The sequence below is a fragment of the Nerophis ophidion genome, linkage group LG09 (assembly GCF_033978795.1).
Source record: "Nerophis ophidion isolate RoL-2023_Sa linkage group LG09, RoL_Noph_v1.0, whole genome shotgun sequence".
NCBI lineage: Eukaryota > Metazoa > Chordata > Actinopteri > Syngnathiformes > Syngnathidae > Nerophis > Nerophis ophidion.
Genome location: NC_084619.1, coordinates 58,126,932 through 58,152,362, shown reverse-complemented (window position 1 = coordinate 58,152,362; position 25,431 = coordinate 58,126,932). Strand labels below are relative to the sequence as shown.

Genomic DNA, 25,431 nt, shown 5'->3' with positions numbered 1-25,431 from the left:
GGCCGCTCTACCAACAGAGCTATACCGCCGTTATGACATCATAGGATATTTTTATCAATGTACTTATGACATAATAGGATATTTATATCAAAGTACTTATGACATCATGGGATACATATATCACAGTACTTTGATGACATCATCGGATATATATCAAAAAACATTGTTCTTCAACACATCAAACCTTACCAGTGACCTGAAACGCCATCATTGCTGTGACAGTGTTTAGAAGCTAAAAGGCGTGCACAAACTACATTTACATCTACATGTATATACTATATAATAGATTATATACAAGACGTTATCGGTCTGGAGAAGCAGGAAGTTATCTGTATCGGTAAAATATAATTCCCTCATAACTTGTAAACTCTAAATGCAGACTAAAATATATATGTTGAGGTCAAAGGTCATGTTTGTCTGCACAGGGAGAAGTTGACTTATGCAATATGTGTTTATTGAGCAACGGGGACTGTGATCCTCCAAAGTTCACCCTATAATGTTAACAACTTTCGTGTGTGTGTGTGCGTCACACTTTCTGGCCAGTGATGCCAATCGCTTGGCTTATGGTACCTTTTTATAACACAAGTAATGTATAGACAGGCCGCACAGGAAGTGGACTTACCGAGTCCTCGGGCGGCCGTTGTATCTTGACCCACTCCACTGAAGGCCCCTTGACCTGCAGAAATCTGTGGAAAAGATTCTTGAAGCCCTCAAAGTCTTTCCTGCACACCTGAAACACACAAAGGTTTCACTTAGCGACGTGTGGCACAGTGTGTGTGTGTGTGTGTGTGTGTGTGTGTGCGTGTGTGTGTCCATTGTGTCAGGTAACACTTTGCGTTACTGTGCTTCCAGTTGCTTTCATAACTGCACAAACGCAGCTTATGGAGTGAGTATAAGTCATGTTCTATGGCGGGGGTGTCCAAACTTTTTCCACTGAGGGCCGCACGCTGAAAAAATGTAAGCATGCAAAAGCTATTTTTATATATATTAAAAAAACAAGTGTGCGTTTAAGTTTCCGTGGACCCAAAAGGGTTTCACTCATTAAAATGTTAAAAATAAGTTGTATATACATGTTTGTTTTTTTTACTTTCAACACTTAATCATCTATAGATCAACATTAAATTCATTTGTGGCTATAACGATTTTCAAAGGGTTTTTATGTTTGATGCACGTTTCGTCAAAGAAAAGCCAACATTCCAACATTTTTCAAAATGGAATATTTGATGTGAAGTATATATTATTACTTACATTGCTTAAATGTCTAGATCAAGTTCAGATTTTTCTGTCGATCATAGGTTTTTATTATTTTTCGAGCTATGACAGTTTTAAAGTGGTGGGGGGGGGCAGCGGCAGCGGCGATGACCAAGAAGAACGCAGAGTTGCAATATAATTACAACACTTTATGTACATATTTATATACATATTTATATAATATTTACATATTTATATAATATGTAACTACAAGTTCCATTCACAGACAGAGTCCCATTACTTTTATGAGCGGTCGAGCGAGTCTAAAGCCCAAAATATATATATATATATTTTTTTTTTTTTTTTATTTGTGGCGGTCGTAATTCTTTCGTGGCGGGCCGCCACAAATAAATGAATGTGTAGGAAACCCTCGCCTGATTGGTCTGATTGGTGAAAGTGCAAGATTGTCGCTGAGAGGGAAACCACAATTAAGTCAATTTACCAAAACTGGCACAAACATTCATGTCATTTACAAGACAAAGTGCAAGATTGTCAGAGAAATTTTAAAACAAGCTATTAGTGCACTGTTGTGCATGATGTCACTAAGATGACATATCAAAACAACACTAAATTTAAGTGCACTTTTTGTACAGAACGTCACTACAATATAGGGCTGGGTGATATTGGCTTTTATTAATATCGCAATATTTTTATGCCATATTGCGATATATGATATATATTACAATATTTTGCCTTGGCTTTGAATGAACACTTGATGCATATAATCGCAGCAGTATGATGATTCTACGTGTCTACATTAAAACATTCTTCTTCATACTACATTAATATATGCTCATTTTAAACTTTCATGCAGAGAGGGAAATCACAACTAAGTCAATTGACCAAAAGTGTATTAATTAAATACTTTTCATTCTCTCACAGGGTGACTTTTTAAATGAAAGAACAAATTAATAGTGTTGCTACTTTTTTTTAGTAACACTTCTGCTGCATACTTTGCATATTGCTGTTGTCTGCTGAATATCTTCCCACTTGAAGCCAAACCACCGCCAGATTATGGATCCCCTGCTCTTTATTTTGGGCATGTATTGTTCTTCCTCCATTTGTGATCAGTTTCGCACCATCTCTCTCTTGTATTGTCACAAGCTCCGCTCAGCTAGGCTCTGCTTGCACGACCTGCCTCAGGTAACGTTAGCCATGCTGATACCTCTCTGCTCGGCGAGAGCGTATGACGCTAGACGCGCGACAGTATGTGACGTCTGTAAGAAGGCGGGCTTGTTTTACGAGAGACAAGAAGGAGGGAGAAACGCCAGTAATGTAATGCCTGCAGCTAAAAGCAACTGTGTGAGAACATATAATCGAATATTACTACATAGTCATTTTCTATATCGCACAGAGACAAACCGGCGATATATCGTTTGTGTCGATATATTGCCCAGCCCTACTACAATAGATAAAAACACATAAAGTGCACCATTGTGCATATTGTCACACAAGATATATCAATGAGTGTCAAATAAAAATAAGCTGTGTAACAGGAAATCAAATAGTGTATGTCCTTTGCTATGTGGTACGTTACTGCGGACAATAAATTTTGTTGTGGACTATTTTTTTCATACGATCTGGAAATGGTTGCTTCGGCATTTTGTCGGTGTGGCACTGAACGAAGATGTTGACATGCAGTTTCAAGCACTCTTCATTCTCTAGCGGGTGACTTTTCAAATGGTGCTACAAATTAGCAGTAATGCTACTTTTTGTAGCAGCGCTTTTGCCCCACACTTGTTCGACATATTCCCGTTTGAAGACAAACCACCACCAGGCGATGGACACCGTGCTGTTTTGCTTAGGAATTAATTTATCCTTCATTCGTTACAAGATTGGCACCTTCTCTCTCTCGTATTACCACTCACACCACTCCGCTAGCGTCACAGCTAATGCTACCCATGCTGCTACCTCTCATGCGAGGGCGTATGACGCGACAGTATGTGATGTATGGAAGAAGATGCGCTTGTCTGTGAGAAGGACAGACCGGAAAGAGTTATAAAGCCTGTAGTGTAATGCCCGCAGCTAAAAGCAACTGTGTGAGAATGTATACCTTAATGTCATGATATAGTCATTGTCTATATCGCACAGAGACAACCCCCCGATATATCAAGTATACCAATATATCGCCCAGCCCTACAGTAAATAAATAAATAGATTCATATTCAATCCATTCATTTTTTAACTCATAATTTTGACAAAATTATAGAATGGCAACTGGCACAATATGTTACTGCATATGTCAGCAGCCCAATTAGGAGCCTTTGTAACGCCTTTGCTTACTTACTAGTAAAAGAAAAGTTGTCTAGTATGGTCACTATTTGATTTATTTGCAATAAAGCATTTTATGTATCAAAAGGTTTTATGTTCAAATAAAGCCAATAATGACATTTTTCTAGTCCCCTTTAATTTGAAAAATATCAAAAACAGATGTGGGTACCAGTACCAAAATTTTGGGGGAACAGACAATACTGTCATGATCCACGTCTTGGATCATGGCATATTCTGGTTTTGGTTCTGTTTATCACATTCTGTCTAGTATTTGTCTTCCTCAGTTCTTTGTGGCACTTCCTGGTTTTGTTTCCGTTGTCATAGTTACCCATTTAGTGTCACCTGTCTCTGCTTTGATCACGCGCACCTGCCCTTGATTATTTATCTCCCTATATATGCCCGCCTCTGTTTGACATTCAGTCTTGGACTCTTGCTTGCTACACGCAACAGCTGACGCCGCTCTTCCAACATTGTGGTAAATCTATTTTTGTATACTTGTTAGCTTATATGCTATTTTGTTTGTTTATGTCCCTAGCTTCCACGCTAGCTCCCTTTGTTCTTTCTAGCTCCCAAGCTAGTTATGTTGGTTTTTGGTTGGTGCCTTTGTGCAAGTGTTTTTGTTCTTAGTTTGTTTTATTATATAAATAAATTCTTATCCCTACCCTCACGCTGTATTCCATCTTCCGCTGCACCCGCGATAGAACAACTCGTCACCACAATGCCACCGAGACGTCACAATACATGTGCATACTAATCTGGAGCAATGTACACTGTGACACAAGAAACAGTAAATGCATGCATGTTCTCAAAGATTTTTTATTCCCCATTCTCTGTCATCGCTGCATGCTCCACCTGTTTGGTTTGTTTGGTCCCTTTGCAGACTTAATGACTCCCTTGCGCTCATAACAAGTCTGTCTTCTTGGGTAGCAAACGTATCATCACTCTCTTTAGCCGTCACAAATGCACTGCCAGTCGCAGTCCGCGGACAACATTTCATTGTGTGGACCCAAGGCTTGCTCAAAGAAAAACTATCACCTCCGCCAAGGAGATTTTCATCTGCTTAGCTGTGTCAATTTACTCATTGCAGCTTGGGTTCTTGATTTCCAGAATGTTCTGGTTCTGTTGGAAACAGAAAGTCTACACCAATGTGATTTTGTGATGCATTGTGGGGGCTGGGTAGACATACTTGTTGGATAAAGGCTTTGTTTACAATGTGAAAGAGAGCAACAAAGTGGATTAAAATGGATGGTAACAAAATAAAATCAACAAAAGGACCATCGCGAGACAAACTGTACCCTATTCCAAAGGCTCACTACAAGGACATAATAATACAAAAAGGTGGAATTAACTCATGAGCTACGAGTATATCCGATGAACGAGTGATATGAATCATGTAAAAGTGCTACAAAATTAGTTTTTACTTAGTAAACAGAGTCTGTTTTAATAGAATTTCATAATGCAAAGTTTTGTCATTTGTTCAAATAGCGCATAATTAAATAGCTACAGCTTTCATCTCTTATGTGTCCGAGATACCAGGGGTCCCTCGACCACGTTTCATAACCAGGTTTACCCGTGCTAAGCTATTTATTTAAATAGCTTAGCACAGGGGTACTTAAATTTTTTGACCTAGGGGCCCAATTTTTCCACTACGACCCACTGAAATAGCAACACTAAATTAGTAATCTTACTCTTGATTTTAATCATATTCAGTAATTACATCTGAACAATTTATAAGTTTACTACCTTGTCAAATGATATAAAAGCCAAGTGTTAATCACAAAGATCATTATCAAGGCTTAGGTCAGGCTGATACAAACCAAATATACTGCAAAAGAAGGGACTTATAAAAACTACTGAAAAATACACTTATATACAATTTCGCATTTGCTAAAATACATATATTCTAACTAGGGCTGGGCGATATGACCTTTTTTTAATATCTCGATATTTTTAGGCCATATCGCGATACACGATATATATCGCAATATTTTGCCTTAGCCTTGAATTAACACTTAAAACATATAATCACAGCAGTATTATGATTCTATGTGTCTACATTAAAACATTCTTGCTCATACTGCATTAATATATGCTCATTTGAAACTTTCATGCAGAGAGGGAAATGACAATAAGTCAATTGACCACAACTGTATTTATTAAACAGTTATTAAGCAGTGGCACAAACATTCATGTCATTTCCAAAACAGAAAGTGCAAGATTGTCAGAGACATTTTAAAAGAAGCTATTGGTGCACTTTTGTGCATGATGTCACTAAGATGACATATCAAAACAACACTAAATTAAAGTGCACTTTTTGTACAGAACACCACTACAATAGTTTATAACAAATAAAGTGCACTTTTGTGCATGATGTCAAACAAGATATTTCAATAACTGTCAAATAAAAATGTGCTGCATAATAGGAAATCAAATTGCTATGTGGTAGGTTACTGCCGACGTTATCTCCTTATGTTGTTGACAATTCTTTTTTCATATGGAGATATTGACCTGCGGAGCAAGCATTGTTCATTCTCTAGCAGGTGACTTTTCAAATGATGTTACATATTAGCAGTAATGCTACTTTTCGTAGCAACGCTTTTGCCCCACACTTGACAAATTACGGTTGTCTGTTCGAAATATTCCCACTTGAAACCAAACCACTGCCAGACGATGGACCCCCTGCTGTTTTTCTTGGGAATTAATTCTTCCTTTATTTGTTACCAGATTTGCACCTTCTTTCTCTTGTATTACCACTCGTACCACAGCTAACTTGACCCATGCTGCTACCTCTCTGCTCCGCGAGGGCGTATACGTATGTGACGTATTTAAGAAGGTGCGCTTGCTGTCTGTGAGAAGGAGAGACAACAAAGAGTGGGAAAAGCCTGTAGTGTAATGCCAGCAGCTAAAAGTCACTGTGTGAGAACATATACTTGAATATCACGATATAGTCATTTTCTATATCGCACAAAGACAAACCCATGATATATAGAGTATATCGATATATCGCCCAGCCCTAATTCTAACTAATAATAAAGAATAATAATAATGTGTTTCTTAAGAAAATTTTCAATAAAATGAAAGTGCAAATTAAAAAAAACAGCGTCACCACTTTAGTCATTATTTTTGCGCTTAAGAAATCTATGACTTTTGCTCCAGACTTCTTCTGGTCGTTTGTCATTACTGCCACAAGTGGTGGGATAATGTACTACAACTGAGTGTCGCTGCAGGCCATACGGATCACAGCAAGGAAACAGATACTTTTTTGGCGGCCCAAACACTGTCTTAACATATATTGACATACATTAAATTACCTTTTTGCATCTTCAACATTGAAAAATATTTATATTGTTGTTGAAAAGACACTGAAAAGTAGTTTGAATTCATTCCTACACCCTGACCAAGTGATAAATCATTGCTGCGGTTCAACATGTACATGCATTCTGAATGTGCACTTCATGAAACGTTAATTACATACACGTTCAGTCGGAGTAGCCATGAATACCTCGCCAGTCATTATTATGTCATAACGGTCACAACTGTCACATCAAAGCGATGCAAAGTAAGGATGTCCTCAGCAGGGCCACACGTTTCATGTCATCATATTTAAAAGGTGTCACGCTAGGAAATAATAACATGCCCAGGAATGGCAACATGTCTCAGGGTTTCCCCACAATAGTCTGTTTGAAGCCAAAACCACCTGCTCTGAGGAAACCTAAATGTTTCATTTTTGGTGAGCGTTAAAGTTTCCGTGGACGTCTCACTCATTATAATGTTGAAATTAAGTTGTATATACATTTTTTTTTTTAACTTTGAACACTTAATTATCTATAGATCAACTTTTAACTAATTTGTGCCTATAACGACTTTCACATTGCTCAGTCATATAATATCCATGGCTTTTTACAAACACAAATGAATGCAAGCATACTTGGTCAACAGCCATACAGGTCATACTGAGAGTGGCCGTATGAACAATTTTAACACTGTTACAAAAATGCGCCACACTTTGAACCCACACCAAACAAGAACGACAAACACATTTCGGGAGAACATCCGCACCGTAACACAACATAAACGCAACAAAACAAATACCCAGAAACCCTTGCAGCACTAACTCTTCCGAGACGCTACAATATACACCCTCTCGCTACCCCCCCGCCCCGCCCACATCAACCTCCTCATGCTCTCTCAGAGAGAGCATGTCCCAAATTCCAAGCTGCTGTTTTGAGGCATTTAAAAAAAAAAAAAAGCACTTTGTGACTTCAATAATAAATGTAGCAGTGCCATGTTGGCATTTTTTTCCATAACTTGAGTGGATTTATTTTGGAAAACCTTGTTACATTGTTTAATGCATCCAGCGGGGCATAATAACAAAATTAGGCATAATAATGTGTTAATTCCACGACTGTATGTATCGGTATCGGTTGATATCGGAATCGGTAATTAAGAGTTGGACAAAGTCGAATATCGGATATCAGCAAAAAATCCATTATCGGACATCTCTAGTTCTAACTTATACCTGTGTCATGATCCGTGGCCTGGATCATGTTTTGTATTTAGTTTTAGTTTTAGACTCCATTAGTTCCTGTTTTTGTGCACCCTTGTTTGTTTTAGTTTCCATGACGGCTTATGATTTTCACCTGCCTCTTGCGTTCGGGTCACACCTGTCTCAAATCAAGAAACTATTATCTAAGCCTGTCGTTGCCAGTTAGTCGGTCTGGCAACACTGCTCTGTTCATGCCATAGTTTCATGCTCTTTTCTTGCCACGGTAAGTCTTGCCTGTTTTCAAGCGATTCAATAGTTTCATGTTCTGAGTTTTTTGCCTTATCTTCCGCGTGCGATAGACACGCTCGCCTCCGGGTTGTTTTCTGTTTTTTTGTATCCTTTTGAGTTTTTGGAATTAAATTAGTTCCTACCTGCTACCCTGGTCCGGAAAAGTCTGTCTGCATCCCGGGAGAACAATCCTCGCAGTAAGTTTGGAAAACCCCCTCGTCATGACAATCATTCAGTAGACTCGCTATGGAAGCGCTAAAAACTACCCGTGCAAACAATGATGATGCTGTCAAAGTGGAGGCACGTAAATAGTACCGCCCACAAAACGGTGCATCCTGAAGAAAGGGTCTGAAAGCGACTTGAAGATGGTCTGTAAAACATATTCTGTGCAACATTTTGACCAAAGAACCACCATTACATTACACGAAAATGACCAAAATGTGTGGGCACTGGACAATTTTGCGAGGCCGCGTATGGATTGGGTGAATTGGCGCTATCGTGAAGTCCTTTAATGTACGAAGAGCATGGTTGTAGACCTGCTCCGTGTGTAAGTGCCTTCTGTTCTACAAATAACATTGCAGACTATTCTTGGCAGCAACCTCAATCCATTGTAGCCCCGACACCCTTGTGCTGATGTTGACATCAGCACATGTGTTTGTCGTTCTTGTTTGGTGTGGGTTCAAAGTGTGGCGCATTTTTGTAACAGTGTTAAAATTGTTCATACGGCCACTCTCAGTATGACCTGTATGGCTGTTGACCAAGTATGCTTGCATTCATTTGTGTTTGTAAAAAGCCATGGATATTATATGACTGAGCAATGTGAAAGTCGTTATAGGCACAAATTAGTTAAAAGTTGATCTATAGATAATTAAGTGTTCAAAGTTAAAAAAAAAATGTATATACAACTTAATTTCAACATTATAATGAGTGAGACGTCCACGGAAACTTTAACGCTCACCAAAAATGAAACATTTAGGTTTCCTCAGAGCAGGTGGTTTTGGCTTCAAACAGACTATTGTGGGGAAACCCTGAGACATGTTGCCATTCCTGGGCATGTTATTATTTCCTAGCGTGACACCTTTTAAATATGATGACATGAAACGTGTGGCCCTGCTGAGGACATCCTTACTTTGCATCGCTTTGATGTGACAGTTGTGACCGTTATGACATAATAATGACTGGCGAGGTATTCATGGCTACTCCGACTGAACGTGTATGTAATTAACGTTTCATGAAGTGCACATTCAGAATGCATGTACATGTTGAACCGCAGCAATGATTTATGATGTTGACAAGCCAACATTACCTTGCTTGATACAAACACGCCCTGAGTGTGGCCCCGCCCTCCACACACATGCCTTAAGTACGTGCTTGTTTGCGGGCGGAACCCTCTTTGGCACTGCCGCACAGTATGTGTCACTCCTGTGTTTTCCCGGCTTTGCTCCATGACCCCCGACGCCCTCCCAAATTGCAAGCAGATGGCGGCAGAAGGCGAGATGGGAGTGGGTGCGTGGAGGGGGAAATGGAGTGGGGTTGCGGCGTGTACGAAGAGTTACCTCTCTGTTGTCGCCCGAAGCCGTGTTCAACAGTTTCTCCATCTCGGCGTGCATGGAGCTCTCCAGCTGCTGCCGCATCATTTCCTGGAACTGAGACATCCCTCCGTTGAGCGTTCCTTTCCTCAGACCTAAATTACCACAGAAGAGGGGGGAGGTGGGGGTCAAATTTGTGGCGGACTCATGCTCGGACACAAGTGTCAAACTCAAAGCCGGAGGCCAGGCTTTGGCTCGGCACATCATTTTATTTGGTCCACGAAAGCCTGGAAATTATATACCGTATTTTTCGGATTATAAATCGCTCCGGAGTATACGTCGCACCGGCCGAAAATGCATAATAAAGAAGGAAAAAAACATATAGACGTCGCATTTTTGGGGGAAATTTATTTGATAAAATCCAACACCAAGAATAGACATTTGAAAGGAAATTTAAAATAAATGAAGAATAGTGAACAACAGGCTGAATACGTGTGAATAAGTGTGAACTGAGAAGGTTCCTGGTATGTTAATGTAACATATTATAGTAAGAGTCATTCAAATAACTATAACATATAGAACATGCTATACGTTTACCAAACAATCTGTCACTCCTAATCGATTAATCCCATGAAATCTTCTTCCTCGATGTCGGTTCTAAACAACTCTGCCAACTCCAAAGGTATGCGCCGCTTCCTCTTGTCGTTGTCTGCTGCATATTTCACTACGTCCATCTTGTAATCTGCAGTACATGATTTCCTTTTAGGTGCCATTTTTGTCCAGCCCTTCTCAGTTTTTATAAGTTACCGCCAACGATGAAATTATCTATTGTAATAGCTACGGCAGTAGCATATAGCATATAGCAGTTAGCATTCTATGACCCACAATGCACTTCTGCCATAACCCTCCCCCGCCGAATTCTTATTGGTTGACGTTTGTGATGATTGCTGACATTTTCTTTGTCTCTTCTGCGAATGAGATAAATAATATTATTTAATATTTTACGGTAATGTGTTAATAATTTCACACATAAGTTGCTCCGGAGTATATGTCACACGCCCAGCCAAACTATGAAAAAAACTGTGACTTATAGTCCGAAAAATACGGTACGGTATTCCTATGCTTTGAAGCCTGCGGCTAATAAAACGGTGCAGCTAATTTAGGGATTTCGCTGCGCTAACGGCCTTATTGTTTTGTATTGAACAACAAAAGTTTTCACCTGCGCCAGCGGAGACACAGAACAGGCGTTGTATTGTTTGTGCTATGGCGCCATCTTTTGGATAAGTTTACTCACTGTTAGTGATGCTGGTTGAAAATGCACTTTACGGTTCTGCTTTAAACCGAAAGTAAAACCAACCATAGTGTAGGGCTGTGTGATGTATCGATATACACGATAAATCGCGGGTTTGTCTCTGTGAGATATAGAAAATGACTATATCGTGATATTCGAGTACACGTTCTGTCTATCTGTGTTGGCCCTGTGATGAGGTGGCGACTGGTCCAGGGTGTACCCTGCTTTCCACCCGAAACGCAGCTGAGATAGGCTACAGCAACCCCCGGCGACCCCGAAAGGGACAAGCGGCAGGAAATGGATGGATGGATGGACGTTCTCACACGGTTGCTTTTAGCTGCTGGCATTACACTACAGGCTCTTCGCACTCTTTGTTGTCTCTACTTCTCACAGACAGAAAGCGCACCTTTTTCCATACGTCACATACGTATACGCCCTCACGGAGCAGAGGTAGCAGCATGGGTAACGTTAGCTGTGGTGCGAGTGGTAATAAGAGAGAAAGAAGATGCGAATCTGGTAACAAATGAAGGAAGAATTAATTCCCAAGAAAAACAGCAGGGGGCCCATCGTCTGGCGGTGGTTTGGCTTCAAGTGGGAATAATGCCCAACAGACAACCGTATTTTGTCAAGTGTGGGGCAAAAGCGTTGCTACAAAAAGTAGCATTACTGTTAAAATGTAGCATCATTTCAAAAGTCACCTGCTGGAGAATAAAGAGTGCTTACTCCGCATGTCACCATCTCCAACAAAATGCCGAGGCAACCCTTTTCACATAACACCGTATGAAAAAAAATAGTCAACAACATAAGGAGATAACGTCCGCAGTAACCTACCACGTAGCGATTTTATTTCCTATTATGCAGCTCATTTTTATATGACAGTTATTGAAATATTTTGTGTGACATCAGGCACAAAAGTGCACTTTATTTGTTTTAAACTATTGTAGTGGCGTTCTGTACAAAAACTGTTCTTTAACTTAGTGTTGTTTTGATATGTCATCTTAGTGACATCATGCACTACAGTGCACTAATAGCTTCTTTTAAAATGTCTGACAATCTTGCACTTTCTGTTTTGGAAATGACACGAATGTTTGTGTCACTGCTTAATAACTGTTTAATAAATACAGTTTTGGTCAATTGACTTAGTTGTGGTTTCCCTCTCTGCATGAAAGTTTCAAATGAGCACATATTAATGCAGTATGAACAAGAATATTTTAACGTAGACACATAGAATCATCATACTGCTGTGATTATATGTATCAAGTGTTAATTCAAGGCGAAGGCCAAATATCGAGATATATATCGTGTATCGTGACATGGCCCAAAAATATCGCAATATTAAAAAAAGCCATATCGCATATGGTGTTTCTGCTCGAAAGGAATATTCATAAATAACTCCAAGCAACGTTTGTAAGTTTAACTAAAACAATAATAATAACTAAACCGTCCCATGCGTGATGTCTGTAGGAGTGTTTTCATTTATACTTGTACGTGCTATCGTAATGTAATCAAGCTGGCGTTGTTTGCATTAGCAAATATGCTAATACGTTTACAAGTGCCTGTGTTTACATTAATAACTTACGCTGGAATTATTTTTGTATTGTTTCAGGTTCATACGTTACAAACGAGTTTCGCTGGACTTGGGCACGACATCCCCTCTCTCTCCTGTTTGCTTGTCCTTTTTATTCCGTTGCATTATTGCAATTGCCCTGACTTTGTGGGGCGGCATAGCTCGGTTGGTAGAGTGGCCGTGCCAGCAACTTGAGAGTTGCAGGTTCGACTCCCGCTTGTGCCATCCTAGTTACTGCCGTTGTGTCCTTGGGCAAGACACTTTACCCACCTTCTCCCAGTGCCACCCACACTGGTTTAAATGTAACTTAGATATTGGGTGTCACTATGTAAAGCGCTTTGAGTCACTTGAGAAAAGCGCTATATAAATATAATTCACTAATTCACATTCACATTTCCGGCCTTATTTCAGGTATGTTTTACTCAGAAAGGTGGTGGTTGTCTGTCGTTGGTTACTTACTAGAGGGGTGATCACATGAATTAAATGAAATGTCGGTCTGTGTCACACCTGTGTAAAGTTGGTCCCCCTTATCGTGGTAAATTTTAACTCTGCTCTACTTTGTGCTGTAAAAGTTTTGATTTTGCCTTATCAAAATCTCCCTAAAATTGTTCCATTTGTTAGTGCAACACATGTATTTTTCATATGTTATTAACTATTCTGTTTTTTAAATTATTAACATCTTATTATTCATAAACAACTCCGCCATCCATGTCCCGTTCATTTGTGCTACAAAAGGTTTTTTTTTCCTAATTGGTCTATTACAGTTTTTATGTCATGTTTTTAACTGTTGTTATCAAAACCATAATTGTTAATAAGACCAAAACTATAATACAGTGACAAAATCATTTAGCAGCAGAAACAAGTTGGACAAGTTCGGGGACATTTTGACAAGGCTGCAGGGCTGGTTATGAATAATAAAGTGTCAATAACAAAAAAATATAATCTTTAATTTAAAAAAAAAAAAAAAAGGCAGCACAGACAAATGGGAAAAGCTTAGGGAGATTTTGACAAGGTTGGGGGGGGGGGGCTGCTTATGAATGATAAGAAGTCAAAAAACTATTATAGTTTAACTATTTTGTTTTGCACCACAGACCTAACATAACATTAATATATTTCCCCATTAAGAAAGGACATAACCCAATCCAAACCTAAATAAAAACATTACTGACTGAGCAACTAAGACATGGAAATAATATTCTACATTAGAACTAAGTGATCGTTCTATACCCAGAGGAATACAAGACAGAGGATTTATTACGGTGCGTTCAAGGTACGCTGAACAGAGTAAGATGCCACCAGAAATAATAAATAATAACAATAGATTGTATTTGTGACGCACTTTAAAATATATATATATATATATATATTAAAAGTGCTACAGTACAAAGTAATATTTAAAACAATACAAGCTAAGGCATTAAAATAGATAAAATACTAAGACGCAAACACTATCAGTGAAGCATAAGAAACACAAAACATGCAAAATAGTGGCTTTTCTAACAGTGTGTCTATTCATTTCATTCCTACAAAAAATAACAATGGCAAAACATTTCACTATGTTCAAGTACTTTTTGAGCACATTGAGCGATAATGTAACCGTGATCATTTTGGTGACGATAACCACGATATGAAATGTTCATATCGTTACCTCCCTATACACGCCCCTGACCGAGACTGGCAAAATGTGTGATTATTTTTCATTGATCGTTCAATTGGTTATCATCTCCGACCGACAGGCCAAAAAAATCTCTGATTGACAAAATAGAAAACATCTTTGATCTAGGGCTGGACGATATGGCCTTTTTTTAACATCTCAATATTTTTAGGCCTTATCGCTATACACAATATATATCTCGATATTTTGCCTTGGCCTTGAATGAACACTTGATACATATAATCACAGCAGTATGATGATTCTATGTGTCTATATTAAAACATTCTTCTTCATACTGCATTAATATATGCTCATTTTAAACTTTCATGCAGAGAGGGAAATCACAACTAAGTCAATTGACCAAAACTGTATTTATTAAACAGTTATTAAGCAGTGGAACAAACGTTCATGTCATTTTCAAAACAGAAAGTGCAAGATTGTAAGAGACATTTTAAGTGTCAAATAAAAATGAGCTGCATAATAGGAAATCAAATAGAGTTCGTCCTTCGCTATGTGGTAGGTTACTACGGACGTTATTAAATTATGTTGTTCACTATTTTTTCATACGGTGTTGATGTGGAAATGCTTGCCTCTGCATTTTGTTGGTGTGGGCGTGTGGCACTGGACAGAAATGTTGACATACGGAGTAAGCACTCTTCATTCTCTAGCATGTGACTTTTCAAATGATGCTACATATTAGCAGTAATGCTATTTTTTGTAGCAACGCTTTTGCCCCACACTTGACAAAATGCGCTTGTCTGTTGGACATATTCCCGCTTGAAGCCAAACCACCGCCAGACGATGGACCCCCTGCTGTTTTTCTTGGGAATTAATTCTTCTTTCATTTGTTACCAGATTCGCACCTCTTTCTCTCGTATTACCACTCGCACGGCTCCGCTAGCATCACAGCTAACGTTACCCATGCTGCTACCTCTCTGCTCAGCGAGGGCGTACACGTATGTGACGTACCACATTACAGTATGTGACGTATGTAAGTTTGTGCGCTTGCTGTCTGTGAGAAGGAGACACAGGAAAGAGTGTGAAGAGCCTGTAATGTAATGCCCCCAGCTAAAAGCAACTGCGTGAGAACGTATACTCGAATATCACGATATAGTCATTTTCTTTATCGCACAGAGACAAACCCGCGATATATCGTGTATATCGATATATCGCCCAGCCCTACTTTGATCCCACATTTCTACAGTGTGCGTAACAGCACACTGTAGAAATGTAGTAGAAACCCACACAGTCATGGCGATTCTGTTCTGCATTCCTTTTTAATGTTCAATTTTGCTTAAATCTGCTCGAGTTGGACAGGAAGTCATACACAAATGATCCGGTTTACTTTCAAAATAAAACCCTCCCTTTTTTGGAGTATATTTGTGGTTTTGGCACCAGCCGCTAGACTCGATCTGACCGATTTCAGTTTATGAGCAGGAACTGATGAAGCCTACTCGGATGTGAGGCAAAACGTCTTTTAAGACAAACCAAACAGTCCAGTTGCGAACAAAAGGTAATGGTCAAAAGCGTCAAAAAGAAAGTTGTAATGTAAATCCAGAAGGTTCTCTCAGCGCCGCGGCAATTTCGGTGTTCCTATAGCACTGAAGTGGACTTCTGATGTACGAGAGAAAAACAGAGAAGCCGTTGCTTTGGCGACATACAAATAAAAACTCTCATCGAGGCGTCATTATTAGAGCCTCTTCCTTTGCGTGACACTCGCTCACACGGACTGATGTGATCCAGAAGAGAAGCCCCGCCAACACAAATGTTAGCTACATCTGGAAACATCATGTCAGGAATTCCAGAATGTTCTCAGTACTTCTGGTGACGCATACTCAAAAGTTCTGATGATGTTCCGGAAGAAAATCAGACCGGGGGGATATCATAACACATTCATTCTAACCAGCATTGAAGGACATGTGAGGCAGGGGCCATGTCACTGTGGTCCAGGTGCTGCACGCTTAGGTCACAGTGTTACATAGACCAATGTAGGGCTGGGCGATACGGCCTTTTATTAATATCTTGATATTTTTAGGCCATGTCACGATACACAATATATATCGTGATATTTTGCCTTAGCCTTGAATGAACACTTGATGCATATAATGACAGCAGTATGATGATTCTATGTGTCTACATTAAAACATTCTTTTTCATACATATGTGCTCATTCATACATATGTGCTCATTTTAAACTTTCATGCAGAGAGAGAAGTCACAACTAACTCAATTGACCAAAACTGTATTAATTAAACAGTTAATAAGCAGTGGCATAAACATTCATGTCATTTCCAAAACAGAATGTGCAAGATTGTCAGAGACATTTTATAACAAGCTATTAGTGCACTTTTGTGCATGATGTCACCAAGATGACGTATCAAAGCAACACTAAATTAAAGTGCACTTTTTGTACAGAACCCCACTACAATAGTTTAAAACGAATAAAGTGCACTTTTGTGCATGATGTCGCACAAGATATTTAAAAAACTGTCAAATAAAAATGAGCTGCATAATAGGAAATCCAATAGTGTATATATTTTGTTCTGTGGTAGGTTCCTGCGGACGTTATCTCCTTCTTTTTTCATACGGTGTTGATGTGGAAATGGTTGCTTCGACATTCTGCGGGTGTGGCACCGAACGGAGATGTTGACATGCGTATTTTTGAGCACTCTATCATTCTGTAGCGGGTGACTTTTCAAATGATGCTACACATTAGCAGTGCTGCTACTTTTTGTAGCAACGCATTTGCTGCATGATTGTTCAACATTTTCCCGCTTGAAGCCAAACCACCGCCAGACGATTCACCCCGTGCTGTTTTTTAGGTGAATTGATTCTTCCTCCATTTGATACCAGATTTGCACCTTCTCTCTCTCGTAACGAACCGTTAGCATCACAGCTAATGTTACCCGTGAGCTACCTCTCTGTTCGGGGAGTGCGTGTGACGTTGCATGCCTCTGTGAGGAGAGACAAGAAAGAGTGAGAAACGCATACAGTGTAATTAATGCCCGTAGCTAAAAGCAACTGCGTGAGGACATATACTCGAATATCACGATGTAGTCATTTTATATATCGCACGGAGACAAACATGCGATATATCGAGTCTATCGATATATCGCCCAGCCCTAGACCAGACTTGTCTGGACTACCGTACCATGGACCACTAAATAGACACAGAGGAACAGCTCCAGCATGTAGGAGTAATCAGAAAAGAATGTTATTAAAGCTTTATGAGTTGTTACTTGCAGGCACACAGAACCGTTTTGTTGTTTCCATTTTCAAGGAGAAGGGCTTCGAACCGCATTGCTTCATCAGCAACACATGCGATACGGCGTGCACAAAAAGTGATAGCAGGTAGCAACATTGTCGGGGGAAAGTGATAAGGGGGATGTCGCGGCATCCGGTGCTGGTGTCAAACAGGGAAGTAGGCCACCAGCACTTCCACAATGCCTTGCAAACAGGTTGTGAAATAGTTATCATTTTAGTTTTAATCGACAACAGAACTGTATTGTATTTAATAGTTTAATGGCTTCTTTTGAAGTCAGCTGAGCACAATGCAGGATGTTCGACATATGAAATTTTAACTTCACTGGCTGTCATGACAAAACTCCTCTTGTTAGTTGTTAAAGTTCACTTAAAAGGTGCTGTTTGCAACTTCCTCACAGTTACATTTTTCAAAACAGAAACATATAACAAGAACACCATTGTCTAGCTCATGTTAACATTAGTGGTTTAACAGAACATATGTCTTAAAGGGGAACTGCACTTTTTTTTTTTTTTAGAATTTTGCCTAGTCTTCACAATCATTATGAGAGACAAGAAGAGACAAGGTTTAGGGTTTTTTTGCATTCTAACATACATTTGGTGGCTAGCAATACAGCTAATGGGAGCAATCAATTCTACCTCTTAAGGTATACTTGCCAACCCTCCCGAATTTTCCGGGAGACTCACAAATTTCAGTACCTCCCCCGAAAATCTCCAAGGAGAACTATTCTCCCGAATTTCTCCCAATTTCCAGCCAGACCTGAGTGAGGACAGCCTGTCGTCACGTCCACTTTTCCTCCATATAAACAGCGTGCCGGCCCAGTCACGTTATAACATCTGCGGCTTTTGGAGACTGCACAACTGCACATACAACAAGAAGGAGACTATTATATATGTCTCCCTTATCCATAGGTTTATATATAAACCATAAAGTAGGCAGGCACGGAGCTATTTCTCAGCGTATGTTTTTTCAAGCCGGCACGTTAATACACTGACACGCAACATCCGGAATCCCATCATGCATTGCTTCAAAACTACGGCAAGTAGTAATATCCAAAAAAAGATAGGGATAGAGAATAGAACGAGGATAGACAATTCAACCCTAAACTCACTCCTTTCCTGCAACTTAAATGTCAGAAATGCTGCCCATACCTATGCTTCTTCAAAGGCTTTGCTACTGGCTACAAAGCATTGCACTTCCAAATACAACAATGAGTAGAGAGGAGTGTTATTTGTATAAGTGTGTAAATAAATGAACACTGAAATTCTAGTATTTCTTATATATATATATACATATTTATATATATATATATATATATATATATATATATATGTATATATATCTTATGTGGGCTCTAACGAGGATGTCGTTGTGGTTTGTACAGCCCTTTGAGACACTAGTGATTTAGGGCTATATAAATAATCATTGATTGATTGATTGATATAAATATATATTGTATTGTATTGTATATACTAAAATAAAAACATTGTACACGATAGTACTTCATGGACATGAGGGATACAAAAATAAAAACAAATGTAAGAATTTTGAAAGGTTGCACCTGTTGGCCATAAGTTATAACTGCACTTTTTGTCCATAAAGATAAAAATGGTGTTCATGTATGAGATCTAGTCTTACACACAGGGATGCACGATTATACAAATGCACGAATGTATGTATGTATGTATCCATGTATGTATGTATGTATGTATGTATGTATGTATTGTTACATTGTTGTATGTGAAATATGGCATCTGTTGCACTGGACAAGTGCACGGTTACAGTTTATGTATTCGAGTAGATAAAGTACATAATAGGGTTTCTTGAACACACACACACACACACTTTCAAACGTGTTGCTTGTGTCAGTATGCCAGGGACCCTCTGCTGGCTCTCCACGAATATGTTAACAAACAGGAAAAAAAAATGTTTTGTCTATTAAACCTTGAGCTGGTGCCAATGGCAGGATCATGTGAACAGCTTGCAGGCGGAATGCGAATGGGATGAAAGAAGTCCGTTATTCGTAAGCATGTTGGGTCTATCAGCTCTCAGAGAAACACTGGTGTGTGTGGAAAAGCAGCGGACATGTTTGTGTTCTGTCACTAATGGGCTTGGGAAGTGTCGCAATTCAACAAAATCATTTGTGGAGTTTCTTTATGAAGACCAACAACTTTTATGAGCGTTTTTCATTGTGTTTTCTGCTTTGATGGACTGATGGACTCAAACAGACCTTTGGACTCCATTAAAGCCACAAAAGATCAAACAACATAAAGAATGAGAGACTTGTGTTCCTCAATGTTTGCATTTTTTGCCATTTTTTACGCTAGCCAGGAATATTTTTTGGCAGTATGCTGCTACATATTTTACTTTTTGCAAGGATGGAAGGACTGGAAAAGACATTGCATTGATTCAAAGTTGTCGGACAATTTGGTTACTTTTTCTTGACAATAAGTACAGATCTATTTGACACCCAGACGCTTGAATACCATTTGCCGGGAGAAACGTCTTAAAAAAAACAAGCTATGACTTCCGATGGTTGCTAGCAAAACTAACCAGAGCTAACCTCCAAACTTTAAAACAATTGACCATCAACAATATTTGCAGAAAAATGACTCTCTTAAGAAGTAATAAACAGCACAAGGAAAATAATACATATACTTATCAAAACACATTGGAGAAGTGAGAAATGATAAAATACGTAAACAAATGGACGGGCTAGAACAGGGGTCGGCAACCCAAAATTTTTAAAGAGCCGTATTGGACCATAAATACAAAAATCTGTCTGGAGCCGCAAAAAAAAAAAAAAAAGACTTATATAAGTGTTGTAATGATGGCAACACATAATGTAAGTAGTTAATTAACTATATTAGCCTACTATCAAAACGAGTATGTGTCGCAGGCTGACGCAAATCTTCGTTAACAGAAATGTTGAAATATAATATTTACTAACATTGGAAAACATTAGTAAAACTGCTCAGAGGGTAAAATAACTCCTGGAAATGACTGTTTTAGAATGACCAAAGGAATAGATGTGTGTGTCCAGGTTAAAGGAAACAGCCGGCTTTCTTCTTCTAATGGATTTATTACAATCTTTGCGAGCTGGGTAACGTTTTCTGTGGTCTGGAACAAGAAGGCGAGGCATAATGATGCAATATGTACATACAGCTAGCCTAAATAGCATGTTAGCATTGCTTAGCTTGCAGTCATGCAGTGACCAAATATGCCTGATTAGCACTCCAACAAGTCAATACCATCAACAAAGCTCACCTTTGTGCATTCAAGCACAGTATAAAATGTTTGGTGGACAAAATGAGACAAAAAAGGAGTGGCATAAAACACGTCTTTCTGCGGAGAAAGTTATACATGTTAAAAAACTGTCGAATCACAGTCCACACAACGGTGAGTTCAAAGGCCGCTGAAATTAGTAGGACAAAATGGCACTCTAATCAGTGAAGCATAAACAAAAACACATTAAACAGCGGGCTTTCTAACAATTAGGAAGGTTTGAGTTGTGTTTGTCCTCCTACAGAAACCATATTACATTTTTTTTTTACATTTCCATACATTTTTTAAAAAGCTCCATAGAGCCACCAGGGCGCCGCTTAGGAGCCACATGTGGCTGTAGAGCCGCGGGTTGCTAAAAAAGAGTGAATTCCATGAAGAAGCAGAAAGATAAAGGCTTCCTTAATATCGCAAAAATGAAACGATGTGTCAGATACAGGATTTGAAACCGTCTGCTTGCATGAACAATTTGATTGTGACTGGGCTACAGATTACACACAGGCCATATGTGGGATGATAGAAGAGGAGAATAATATAATGACTAATTGTTGATTAGTCAACTATTCGGTAGTTGTGACTGGGCTACAGATTACACACAGGTCTTATGTCGGATGATAGAAGAGGAGAATAATATAATGACTAATTGCTGATTAGTTAACTACTTGGTAGTTGTGACTGGGCTACATATTACACACAGGTTTTATGTGGGATGATAGAAGAGGAGAATAATATAATGACTAATTGCTGATTAGTCAACTACTCGGTAGTTGTGACTGGGTTACAGATTACACACAGGCCTTATGTCGGATGATAGAAGAGGAGAATAATATAATGACTAATTGCTGATTGGTCAACTAGTCGGTAGGGCTGGGCGATTATATGATTGTGATCGTTAATAGCGATTATTTGATTTATAAGACCGTAATCGGCTCAAACATGGCGGAAATGTATGTTAAAAGTGCAGCCCAAAAGAACAAAATAAAGAAATGTGGCTTACACTAGCATAGAAGTTGAAACACAACATTTAAAGAGGAGTGGAAACGTCAGTCACAGACTTTAGTCTCCATGACTGCTCAAGTTAACATTGCGGGCCGCGATAATCCTGCACTGAATGCCGACTGGCAGGCAGGCTCCCATGGAATGGGAGAATAAACACACCTAATTTAATCAGACTTTTTGTACATGTGTTTGCAAAGAGTTAATTCCTCGGATATAACATGCACTAAAAACTCAGATTTTGTTCAAACTCATCAATCTGGGTCACCACTTGTTGTACGCCAAAGCACTAACTGAAGAATACAAATAATATTTCACTATTTGAAAGTGTTTTTAATAAATGTTAACTTGGAACAAAAGTCTTGTAGTATTCACTTCACCACTGATACTTTTACTGCAGAATGAAGGTTGTGATGACAAACAAAAGACCTTTGAGAGGGAAAAAAAGTTGTTCTCCCCCAAAACGTACTGTATAAGGAGCAAAACCGTGGCCCTAAAACCAAAGTAGGGACTGTAGTGTTACCTGTAAGGTTGCACCTTTAGTAAACGCAAATATAGATGTGAAGAAAAATGACAATTGTCAGCTGTTATTATTACCTTGATCAAACATCATGGTGGAAATTTCTGTCACAGAATACTGCAGTAGTAAACTGCAGTATTGCAACGGTACTCGCTATAATCCTGCACTGGATAATCCAACTTTAATAAAAAAAGAAAATAATAAATATGACATTAATGGAGAGCAAATGAAATGAAAAAAATATTGTGATAATTTTTTTTGTCATATTGCCCAACCCTACTACCATACTTGCCAACCTTGAGACCTCCGAATTGGGAAACGGGAGGGGGGGCTTAGCATATATGGAGGAATGTGATCTACAAAATTTGCAGGCACCATACCCCTTTCCATTCGAGCTGTCCTGGATGAACTGAAATTATGTTTTTCAATCATTTTGGAACTTGCGAGCGTAGTTCTTCTTACTCGTCGTAGCCATGTCTCTTCTTAGTTCTTCGTCTCTGTTATGCTTTTGGACATTATTACTTTCCAGAGTTTTGAAGCAATGCATGATGGGAATCCGGATGTTGTGTGTATTCATGTGCCGGCTGGAATAAACACGCTGAGAAATAGCTCCGTGCCTGCCTACTTTATGGGTTATAGATAAATCTATGGATAACAGAGACATATATAATAGTCTCCTTTTCAGGTGAGAGAGGACGCTAAAGGCAGTGCCTTTAATGCACGCCCCCCAATATTGTTGTCCTGGTGGAAATCGGGAGAAATTCGGGAGAATGGTTGCCCCGGGAGATTTTCGGGAGGGGCACTGAAATTCGGGAGTCTCCTGGGAAAATCGGGAGGGTTGGCAAGTACAGTATGCCTACTACTCGAGCTCTGATCGGACCATCGACTTTTAAATTCAGCCAAATGTTATTAGGCATGTACTAACAATAAACACAATATAAATCAGAAATATGTATTTATGAACTGTGCTGTACATCGGGCTGCAATAAACAAGATGGATGGACATGACCACGACAGAAAAGATAGCTCTGCCTAGAATGCAAACTTTGTGTAAATACCTTGACAAATGTGAGATTTGTATACAAGTAAAGAAGAGCAGGCAGCAGCTCAAACATTCTCCTACTTTATGTAACATCCAGAAGGAAATGTCAGCCAGCGTCTAAAATGTATCATTTACTGTAATCTGCATGAAGGAGCCCAAAATCCATTTACATTATTTCAGGGTTTCTCACAAGGTACTAAACCGATAAAAGCTAAAAAAATGTTTATAAAACAGAGTTGTGAGCTATTGTGATGTAGAGAAACATTCTTCCCAACTTTCCAAGGAGATGTTCTATATTTTAAAATGCAAATGTTGATGCTCCTCTCAGACGGACTAAATAAAAGTGTTTGTGAAATCCTTTGATGTTTGTTGGCGCTAATTAAAATGGTGAACGGTGAGTATTTATATTGTGCTTTACTATACCTGTAATGATACCCGAAGCCCTTTACATTGTACGTCACATTCACCGAGTCACACACACGTTCACACACTGATGGTGGAAGCTGCCATGCAAGGCACTAAACGAGATCCAACAGGAGCAATTAGGGGTTTGGTGTCTTGCTCTGGGACACCTCGACATAAGCTATCCAGGCCGAGATGGAACCAGTTCAAGAGGGCCACTCTACCTCCGATATTAACCACCTCATTATCGCCGCATAAAACATTATGTCGCGACTGGTCGAACATTTACAAAAAATATTCTTAAAAGACAACCAAAAGCCTTGTCCAGATGTTTCCTGACATATACTATTAATGTATAAATAACTTTAACTGCAAATGAACATCAGCTCCAAATATTCTTGAATACTAATCGGTATCGGCCCTGAAAAACCATAATCGGTCGATCTCTACTTCATCTATAGCTTGGATTTACGAGACGTCACGTCCGCCTCATTAATAAATATGTGTGGTGCCATTTAACTATTGTTTTAGATATTGTTTGTATGTACATTTTTAACAAACAGATAAAATACTTCTACAGTTGTGATCAAAATTATTCAACCCCCACACAATTTTGGTGTTTTAGCAAGTTGGACATTTATTCCGTATTTTGTTTATAGTCATATAAAATAAAGATGCATTAAATAGACAAATGAGACTTGAATTACAACATTATATTTTGTAACGTACCAAACAGTGTCATTTCTCTTAATATCTCATTGACAAAATTATTCAACCCCTTGAAGATCATAACTTTTAAGAACAGAATTAGAATAAGGTATTTTCAATCAGGTGTTGAAAACACCTGTAGATGTGATTAGAACCATAATGAGCAACAGTTAAACTGATTGAAAAGGACTGTGACGCTCAGCCTCTTGTTGATGGTCAATGGTGTATTTGCAACATGGTGAAGTGCAGGGAGTGGTCAAAGAAGTCAAGAGAGGAGGTAATTTCTCTTCATAAGAAAGGATATGGATGTAAGAAAATAGCAAAGACATTACACATTCCAAGAGACACAGTTGGGAGCAAAATTCGCAAGTTTAAAGCTAAAGGCACAGTGGAAACACTACCTGGGCGTGGTAAAAAGAGGATGCTGTGTGCAACTGCTGTCCGGTATTTGAAGCGTACAGTGGTGAAAAACGCCCGGGTAACAGCTGAGGAACTACAACAGGACATTGCAGAGTTGGGAAGGCAAGTTTCGTCCCAGACAATAAGGCGCGCGCTACGAGATGAAGGCCTCCATGCCAGAACTCCCAGGCGCACCCCACTTCTGAGTACCAGGCACAAGCAAAATATACTCCAGTTTGCCAAAAATCATCTGGACAAACCCCAAAGGTTTTGGGAAACTGTTCTATGGAGTGATGAGAAAAAAGTGGAACTCTTTGGGCCTATGAATCAACGTTATGTCTGGAGGAGAAAAAATGAAGCTTACAAAGAGAAGAACATGCGCATGGTGGGGGGTCAATCATGCTCTGGGGCTGTTTCTCTGCCTCAGGTACCGGGAATCTCCAGCGCGTTCAAGGCATTATGAATTCTATTTCCTACCAGGAT

At 39.2% G+C, this 25,431-nt stretch overlaps 1 protein-coding gene across 2 annotated transcripts in view; it reads right to left on the bottom strand.

Moving 5' to 3' along the window:
* Window positions 1–25,431, bottom strand: part of ugp2b (UDP-glucose pyrophosphorylase 2b) — a 59,150-nt gene that overhangs the window by 27,945 nt on the left and 5,774 nt on the right. For both annotated transcript variants that reach the window (XM_061911339.1, XM_061911338.1), the window contains exons 2-3: window positions 9,853–9,980; window positions 623–730 (exon numbers count right to left, since the gene is read on the bottom strand). In XM_061911339.1, coding sequence (XP_061767323.1) covers window positions 623–730; window positions 9,853–9,951 — 207 coding nt within the window. In that variant the 5' untranslated portion in view covers window positions 9,952–9,980. The remainder of the gene's footprint in view (window positions 1–622; window positions 731–9,852; window positions 9,981–25,431) is intronic.